We start from the raw sequence: 10,314 nt of genomic DNA on the forward strand, positions 1-10,314 counted from the left end.
TTTATCACTTCACATAAATGTACTAATTAAATGCATACACAAGTATCATTACTCTTCAAATACAACCGAATAAACACATAGAGCCATCCGTACGGAAAGGCTAGCTTTTCCATTTCAAGCTTCTTCAGGTAATTTCCACGTAGCAAAATAAGGTAAGCTTCTTCAGGACCGTCCAACGTATGACACATGCATACCATATTATGCTAGTACATTTTTAAAAAGATCATAGTTTTTTAAGTTTTAAAAAACGGAAAATCATTGAGGCACCCAACAAGCCCATATGATTCATATATAGATGTGGTTATATATCGTTGGCTAATATGGGTTTTTATTTGCAGGCCGGAGTTATGATGAAAAGTCTCCTTTCTACATACAAACAAGTAGACGTTCCATCTGTGAATTATCCTGGAGGGATTAATATGGAAACATTCCTGCCACGTAGTCGTAAAGACAAGGTAGTGATTGTTATGGGCGCAACAGGAACAGGAAAGTCGAGGCTTTCAATCGACCTAGCGAAAACATTCCCTGCTGAAATCGTTAATTCTGACAAGATGCAAGTTTATAAAGGTCTTGATATTGCTACAAACAAAGTCACAAAGGAAGAGTGTGGTGGCATCACCCACCACCTTTTAGGATTTGTTGACCCTCACGTCGAATTCACAGCTGCTGATTTCCAACGTGATGCATCACATGTGGTTGATTCGATTGTGGCAAAAGATAAGCTTCCGATTATAGCTGGCGGCTCAAATTCGTACGTAAGGGCTCTAGTTCATGATAACATTAAATTCCAATCAAGGTATAGTTGTTGCTTTTTGTGGGTGGATGTTTCTTTGCCAGTTCTTCAATCTTTCGTGTCGAAACGTGTTGATATGATGATTAAAGCTGGTCTAATAGATGAAGCCCGGAGATTTTACAACCCACAATTAATTAATAACACGAAAGGGCTTAGACGTGCAATAGGTGTTCCTGAGTTGGATCGTTACTTTCGAAACGAAAACAGGGAGAATCTAAAAGAAGCAATTGATGATATAAAAGTTAATACTTGCAAATTGGCTTCACGCCAGTTGCAAAACATTTTGAGGCTGCAAAACCAACTTGAGTGGGATATGCATCATTTGGATGCGACCGAGGCTTTCCTCGAACAAGGATTTGAGGCTGATGCAGCTTGGGAACGTCTTGTGATTCAACCAAGCACTCTCATTGTTAGAGACTTTCTTCGCGACGAAAATGAAGAAATAGCTCATAATTTCCCGGATATTATGACTACAAACTCCATCATCCGAGTTCCATCTTTGACCACAACGGTCAACTCTATTGCCGTGGCACGCTAGTGTTTTGTCCAGGCCCACAGTTTGACTAAAGTACACGAGTGGTGCGGTTTATGAAATCAATGAGAATATGTTCACTTTCGAAAAGATAATAAGTGATATATATTTATACTAAAAAGATATAATTATAGTAAAGGAAAGAAAAAGGAGTAATTATCGACTTTACTTTGAATATATGGTATCAAATTATGATGGGTCGTAGTTGCATCCAATATATATTCGAATGCATGGACATGAACATTAATGTTTTGACTTTATTTTATGTTAAAAAGAAACAATCTTCTTTGCAAAGGGCAAAAGGTTGAAGCCCTTAATTGAGTTTGTATTTTAATTATACTAGCATTGTATCCGCGTGATGTGGCGGTGGTCGTGAAGGCGACGGTGTGGTGGTGGAAGCGAGTGTTGGTGGTGGATGCGACGTCGAGTGTCGTAGATAATTCATATAAAAGTAATTGATTTAAAAGGTTAATGGAGATATTTTAAAAAAATAAAGGATTGGTAGTGTAATTTAATTATTAATGTTAAGAGAATAGTGTATGTGAAAATATTTTAAAAGGTTGTAGCCTTGTAGGTGAAAATATTACATAGGAGAGCATTTTAGACATTTTCCTTCATGTAACTTTCAACATTGGGGTATCTTCTTTAATATAGAGTATAGATATATGTTGATGACAGTGCAATTAGAAGCATTTGATCTCTTGTGATTTGAGTGACAAACATTTAATTTTATTTCAGTTATAAGAGTTTTGTTATACGTGCTCATGTGGAACAATATATCAATGTAAACTCATCCTTTTTAATTAATCCAATTATAAGCCTAAATAAAGTAATATAACAAAAAGTAAATGGATTACATATAAATGTTTCCTGGCCGGATTTCGTCTAGTTTTGTTGTTCTTTAGTTGTGATTCTAGACCTTTGTAATTGTGATGTCTAGCGCCTTGGTAGTTGGTCAATTCTTTTATACGAGTAATACTTAATCTATTGCTTAAAAAGACATATACATGTTAGTAGTTAATCAACCCAAGTATCTTAATTTAAAATTTTAAAATTATAAAATATACTCGTATTAAAATAATTTATATAATGTTTGTTTTTAAAACATTATAACTTGATATAAATCGAATAATTCAACTAACACAATAATTATATACTCCAATTAATAAACCAATTAAATACTTTAAATAAAAAACTAAATCAACTAAATAAATCCATTTAAATAAATGATCATTAGTATTTTTATTAAATATGTAAATGGCTATTTCTATTTTATTTATATATGACATCATAATTAAATAAAAAAAAAAGGTGAAATATAAATTTACCATATAAAACTACCATATAAAAACTTTCTAAAAATACTTATAAGAAATAATTTTATAATATATAGAGATTTCATTGTAAATTTGAAGTACATATTACTGTACTTAAAAACTACATAACTTAATAAAATGTTAAAGTAAATTAATAATGGAAAGTCAATGATGACTAGTCCAACTGGTCAGAGGTATCCCAGGTTTTACCCAAGGTCTTAAGTTCGATCTTTAGGGATGACAAGTCTTGGGGTTTTTTCTCTTCGAATACTTGTAACGGCCCATGTTCAACATCTCGTTGTTTAGGGCACGTGCAAGACTTCACCATTATACGGTGAGGTTTTCTGATGTCGAATACCGACTGAAAGTTAGAAAAAGAATTAATAATGGAAAAATAATACCTACTTTAATAACCAGACAGCCTCCTACTTTATATATATACCCATGTGATTAAATAATAGAATTTTTTAAAATTTTTACTATTATGTGAGAGAAAAAGCAAGCAATTACCTATATGCTCCATGTATGTTATATTTATTTATAATGAAAATAAATTGGTACATTTCCATAATCCATATATAATCCCTGATCTATATAAAATCAAAGAACGACCAGAAGTGTTACGGAATAACTAAGAGCAAATGTAAACCCAAACCTATTTAGCATGAAGACGGGTATAGTAACTATTGGAGTGTGATCATTTTATTATAAATCGCATGTTCAGGAATAGTTTAAGTCTACAGGGTCATACGAAAAGACACGGTAATTCTAAACTAACAATTGATATATTAAAGTAATATATTAATTACTTTGATCATGAAATGATTAATTAAACATAATTAAAGGGTTAACTATATTTAATTAGTTAAAAAGGAGGATTAAAAATGTAAAAATTGGAAAAATGAAATTGGACCCAAAAGGGGGGGGGGGACGGTTTTGGTTAAGGGCTTTTAAGCCTTAATCTAGCTTATTTTCCAAGAAAACTTTAACCTAATTATACCCTACAAATAGAGGGTTAAGTTAAAGGTTTTTCACACAAATTTACAAAGCAAATTCTCTCCTCCCTCCCTCTTTCTAGCCGTCCTCTCTCTCTCTCTCTCTCTTGATGGGATTTCGGTTTCAAGTTAAGGGTTCAAGCAAAGGGTTGTTTGGTTCGTGATCGGGGTACTAACATACGGTTTAAGGGGTGTCTAGTGTGCGATCGTCAAGGGGTTTTGCTTTAAACCCTACTTAATAATAATCTTATTATTATTATACTTTATTGGAGCTTTGCATAAGGTACACAACTCAATTCTATTCTTTGTTAATTAAATTGATTGCATATATGTTTCGATTTCTTCCGTTGCGCTTACTCGTGATTATATGGTTATTTATGTGTTCATATTCTAACCGTGGTATCACGAGCCACATATGTGATCTATTAATTACAAAGATCAAAACTTGAAGGGGGGTTTAAGGGTTGGTTGATTTTAATTAATTGTTGAATAGTTAAAAGGTTGTTTTTCTTATTCTTAAATAATTAAATCGGATCTTAATTAAATAAATTTAGGGTTTTTGTTTAATTAAAATTTTAACCTTGTTCAATGGAGATTGAAACCTTCAAGAAAGTTTTGAATTGTGAATTGACATGTTTTATGTGATGAATTGCATGATTACGTGTATCTTAATTATTTAAAGTTGTTAAATAATAGTAAAATCACAAAAAATTCATGCAAAATTTATTGTGATTTTACTGGATATATAGAGATATATTTTGCAAAGCATGATGATCCAATAATTAGGGTTAATTATTAGATAATTATGTGACAATGTGAATTTTTCGTGTAAATTTCTTGATGTGCGACAGTTTACTAAAAAATTCATATCTTTTAATCTGTAATTAGTTAAAGGTCGTGCTTTGGACAGTAGATGACCAACACATAGGGCTACAACTTTGAAGTTCTGGTCGAAAAGAAACAGGCTTAAACTGGTCGTGAAGCTACTAGAAATTTCCAGTCAGCATGTTTTTATGTGTTTCTGTGCTAAGTGTTAGTTATTTTGTTTAAAGGCTTACGCAATCAAGGTAACTTGATGCATGTGGTCTTCTTCTTTAGAAGGGGGAGCCGGGTTTAAACATATGCATAAATCATAGTGACCATGTTTAGGTGGCCCACCTTAACTTGTTGCTTGATTAAGTAGTTTGGAATTAGTAAAGTTTATTAATTTTTGTATTGTTTATAAGTTGTATAAAGGTGATGCAAAAATTAGTTTTGAAAATACACCGGCTCAACCATTTTAACAAACTCTAAGAGAGGTATAAGTCGGAGTGCACTAGCCTTCTAAAAGGGCGGGTTTTTAATTGCATCCATCGCAAACCTTTGCCCTTGCGCTTCTTTGTGCGTTCAAATGGAGCTACCGAGCTCTCTTGTGTTGTTAAGACTATAAAAATGATTTTATTAAATATTATGTTTCGAAGATTATGCATGAGTCTTCATACATAAACTTTTGATTCACATCAAATGCATTACCCATTTAAAGTTAAGTCAATGCCACCCACTTTGCTAAGAACACTTTTTAGTGCCGTTTGCTCTACGTGAGACGTAGGTGAATTGTATCTCTTCAAGGTAGATTACCACTCGTTGTGAGACAGCGGTGGACTATCTACATGTTCTTAATTGGGAGACTTAAAACGAGTTAAGAGGTGAGACCTTAACCCATTGCATAAGATGGGACGAAACATGTTTCCAAAACACTTAATACCCCTTTACAGTGTTGTTGTAGGTCCCATAATTCTAGGAGTTGCATGAATGCAATTATCGATTCTCGATTACCTTTTGAATATCGTCATTTCTAGCAGATCAACTGATGAAATGATTGTATGTCAAGTTGGATCCTAGCCTTAGTGAAAGTAATTTGTTAGATGAATTTAACAAGGGTAAATTACATTTCTTAAGGATAATTATCGGAATACTGATAATTGAACTTTTGTCTGTTTTGTAGATGGCAACAAACAATACCACTCAAAACATACATCAATCGGCGTTTAGGTCGATGTTGGAAAAGGAAAAGCTTTCTGGGCCGAATTTCAATGATTGGTATTGTGAGTCCCTCGATAGCTACAGATCGCTCTCGAGATCGTCTATGATTATGTCGTGAGTGCGGAATCCTCACGAGATAACTAGTTTGATTAGTAAAATGGTATATCGCTAATTATCAAGTAAATAATCAGCCGTATTATGCTATATTCATTTCTATATGGTATTGAACGAACTTAGGTGTCTGGTGTACGTGTATGTCGAATGTGATCCCTTATTTTAGGGTATTCATTCGTATATATATGTTTCAGGTCGAACTGGGCTTGCTGGGCTTTGTTCTTACGAACTTAGCTGCCCAGCCCATGTAACGAAGTTAATCTTCGTTTGTACCAAACGAAGTTTATCTTCGTTTTCCTCTAACGAAGATATACCTTATCTTCGTTAGGTATAAGACTTGGTTATATTCCTAAGTATTTCATCTTAAGGAATCCTAACACATATTATGTTTGTACTTGTATATCACACAACAAACATCATACATAACACACATATATATAACACCAAAATATGTAATCAATCATTACCAAAACATAAATTCCATAATCTATCAATTACATATATAGATACGACATAAATTAACATAATATCTCAATCTAAACGACATATCAAATCTAAGTTGCTGTTGTCACATCAACGTACATCAACAAACTCCCCCTTGACAGCAGCACCTTCGATTTCTTAGTCTTCAAAATCTGATCATTCATCAAACAACAATCTTTTGCTATTTGCATGAATATCTTCATGTAAGCAGAGCTGAAGTATCTTACTATATCTACTTTCTTCATGCTTCCAAAATGGCAAAAACGAACACTCTGTATCGTACAACTTTCTCAGATCATTTCTTGAGAAATTCACCAGCTGCATCGGATCATAAACTCTTCTCAACAAAATCTGCTTCTTTGAATCTGCATACATCTTGGCTTCACCAGAATTTCGATCAATTTCCCAATTATCCATCTTGTCCAAGACATCTTGTGCCCATTTCTTGGCAGGGATCTTGATCATGCATTTAATATCATGTTGAACAAACTCAACTGTTTTATCTGGCTTAACCACTCTTTTATTCGATCTTGGCTCGATCTTCAACTGTGGTTTATCAGAATCTTTCATGTTCTTCCTTAACCAGAAATCTTTTCTGAGATTCTTACCAACAACATCAGCTAAGCCATCATCGCTTGGATTGATAATCCAGTTATTTCCAAGCTCATGTAAATCTTCTTCACATAAACTTCTGAAATGTCTCTCACACCACGCTAAGTACTGACAACCTTCTGGTCTTTTAAGCACAAAAAGCTTCAATTCATCATCATAAAACCAACTCCAGATGATTGTCTTGTACTTTGCAGCATCTTTATCTGAGATATGAGTCCAATACAAATTCGGTTTCCACGTTTCCCTATGTACTATCCAATCATTCACTCTTTTCTCGGGAACACGTCGATCAACAATATGTAATGAATCATCATCTCTGAGAGGAACTGGAAAATCATTTGAATTGAATGGTCTTGTCACATTAATCTCATAGTCAGATGGAATCGACACATCACCATTCTTAGCATACACAACAAAATGTAGAACTTGAGTTAGGCTGCTGAATGGGACTTGAAGCATTCTTTCTCTAACATCTGATCTCTTCTGATCCAGCACTCTATTCTCATCAATCAACGGATCTTCAGGAATTGAGTCCCATACTTCATCAAACCCATAAGGCTTCTTGAATATATCTAGATTTGGTTCAGGGACAAATTCGCCTTCCTCGAGCTCATCACCATCAAAGAATAAATCTGTATAATCTGGATCATCTATTTAAATTTACACAAAATGAACACCAGAATAGAAAGAATAATCATGATAATTATAATAAAGATGAAATGTACTTGTATTGAAATAAGATAAATTACATTTTCATTACATAAAATGTCATAACTTATTACACACAATCAATTATACATTCTATCTAAAAATCTTTATCATAGACAAAATTAGAAACCTGAATCACAAGGAGCACCAGAAGGACCAGCACCAGAACCAGAAGCACCTTGCTGAGAAGTATCACCTCCTGTCTCCCCCTCGATCGCTGCACCCTTTCCTCTATCTTCAACTGGGCGAGAAACATTCCTTTCACCAGCATTATCAACATCATCATCGTCATTCTAACGTCTTGTTTGAACCGCTGACAATCTGCAGACCTCTTCAGGAACTTCTCCCCCTTGATTCTTGACCCAGTTGATCAAAAAGGTTAAGGCAGCACGAGAATCAGTGAGATCAGACTCCAAAGTGCGAACTCTGGTCTCCAAAAGATCAACACGACAACCAAGAACAGGAGCAACAGCAGCAGTCGGTCTTGGAGAATCAGGCATTGCTACAGAAGAAGCTTCAACAACACGTCGACGCTTAATTCTGGTATATTGAAGATCAATACTCCCTTGCCTCTTCACCGGACTAACCAAACTTGCTCTGTTAACAGGATCTTCCATATCTTCAAAGATCTCTCGCAATTCAGAATCATGCTGAGCTGCAACATCAGGATCAATCTCAGTAGCAGGAATGGAGTTAGCGGAATCTGAAATTGCTGGAACAGCGTGACAAGCTTTGCTTTTACGTTCTCTATGAAACACAACACCCTCTTGATCAAACGACTGATGCGAATGATCGCTTTCAGAAGCAGCCGCAATATCATGAATCATCTTAGTTCGACGTTCAGCAGCAGCAGAATCATCTGTGTCTGTCGTAGTTGTAGCAGCAGAACCGTCGGAACTATCAACATCATCTCCATCATTTCCAACATCCGAACCAGCAGACTCATCCCCTGAATCATCATCAGAACCATCAACAGAACTCTCAGAAGAACCAGAATCAGAATCGGCATCAACAGCATCCACAAACATATCATTCTCAAGACGAGATTGATAGTTTGGATTAATCAGGTGACCAAAAAGTGGTGGATCATGGAGACCAGCCACATTACTCGTATTGGCCTCAAGATCAGCAAAAAGACGCGAAGGCCAAGCATGAAGAACGTAGCGAGGACCTTGGTCATATTCTAAGTCCGGACAAAAATGTCTAACTATAGCCATCACAAAGCGAGGATACAAAAGAAATCGCTTTCTCCCCCTAGCGTTAATCTGATCAATAAACTCTTGATAAAAATATCGGGAGAAAGGATAAGGTCGATTATATACCAAAGCAACCATCTGCGATGCAATCTGAGCAGACAGTTGATCAAATCCAGCCTTGCGATTGCTCAAACAGACGAGCAATGCATATGCTAGATAACGCTATCGTCCTTGAAACCCACTTTTGTCGAAAGGAAGCTTGACCTGTCCGACAAATCCCATCCTTTGAAAGCAACGAAGAAGAAGCGCGAACTCGTAAGTCATCTCAACGTCTTCCTCTTCTTCGACGTCTGGTTCTGCTCCTAGACGCAAAATAGTGCGGAGCAATTCAGCATTGAAATCAAAAGTGGTGCCTTCAACAGTAGCACGTACAAAACTCTGTCCTTCAACCACGACTTCATGAGCAGTGGACCAAAAAGAATCAATATATTGCCTAACCAGTCTTGGCGAATCACAAAAAACAAAAGATAATCTCGAGCGAGCAATGTAGTTGAACATTTCATGAAAATGCTCGCAATTGTGCTGATCGGGATCGAGATTCAATGCAAGATTATGCTTTTTCACAAATTGACGAGGAGCGAGAGCCATTTCTGCAAAACCAATCACAATATCGAAACAAATATAAATAATCACGATAAATGGATTGCAGAATTGAAAAACCCTAATTTGAAAAACCCTAATCCTTAATTTCGCAAAATAAGTCTGAACGAAGATAACCAATAAATTCGTTAAGTAGACAGAACGAAGATAGAAGCTAAATTCGTAAGCAATAACTAAACGAAAATAGATCTTAAGTTCGTAAGAATTAAATCTAAATTTACACCTAACGAAGTTTAAGTTCGTAAAGACTAAACTGTACATGCAAGTTCGTAAGTTATAAAACTTATCTTCTAAGTTCGTAACTTATAAACGAAGTCTAAGTTCGTTTGAATAAACCTAAGGGTGTTAAACTTAGCTAAGTTCGTTCCTCATCAACTTGGGTCTAAGTTCGTAAGGCATCATCTAAAAGTAACTTCGTTTCTACCCAAGTTAAATTCGTTCAATTCAAAATCTAAGTCCATGTGCACACATCTAAATTCGTTTTGAACTAAAGTCTAAATTCGTTCACACAAGTCTAAATTCGTTTGAGTAAACCAGGTGAATGATTACAAGAATTTTATAAACATAATCAACACAAATCAAATCGAAGATACATGGAAACCTAAATCGTACTCGTGAATGAAAAGAACGTTAAACACTTACTTAGATCTCAGTTTGCACAATGAATCAAGAAAACGAATTAAAGTGAGAGAAAAGAAAAAAAGTTTGGGTTTTAGGGTTTTGCTTGAAAATAAAAGTAATATTCGTTTGATGAAGTAACAACGAAGAAAAACCCCTTTATATATGGAAATAACAATGGGCCAACTATGGGTCGGGCTTAACTTCACAAACGAAGTTAGCCAAACGAAGATAAACTTCGTTTGAACAAAATTGTTTCGAACGA

The 10,314-nt window shown here is 35.1% G+C and overlaps 1 protein-coding gene across 1 annotated transcript; it reads left to right on the forward strand.

Annotated features, from left to right (window-relative positions):
• The first annotated feature begins 347 nt into the window (after positions 1-347).
• On the forward strand, positions 348-1,331 carry LOC122601231 (adenylate isopentenyltransferase 5, chloroplastic). Its single transcript, XM_043773992.1, has one exon. The coding sequence runs from the start codon at positions 348-350 to the stop codon at positions 1,329-1,331; it is 984 nt and encodes a 327-aa protein (XP_043629927.1).
• Positions 1,332-10,314: the final 8,983 nt, after the last annotated feature.

This window comes from Erigeron canadensis, chromosome 5, assembly GCF_010389155.1.
Source record: "Erigeron canadensis isolate Cc75 chromosome 5, C_canadensis_v1, whole genome shotgun sequence".
Classification (NCBI taxonomy): Eukaryota; Viridiplantae; Streptophyta; class Magnoliopsida; order Asterales; family Asteraceae; genus Erigeron; species Erigeron canadensis.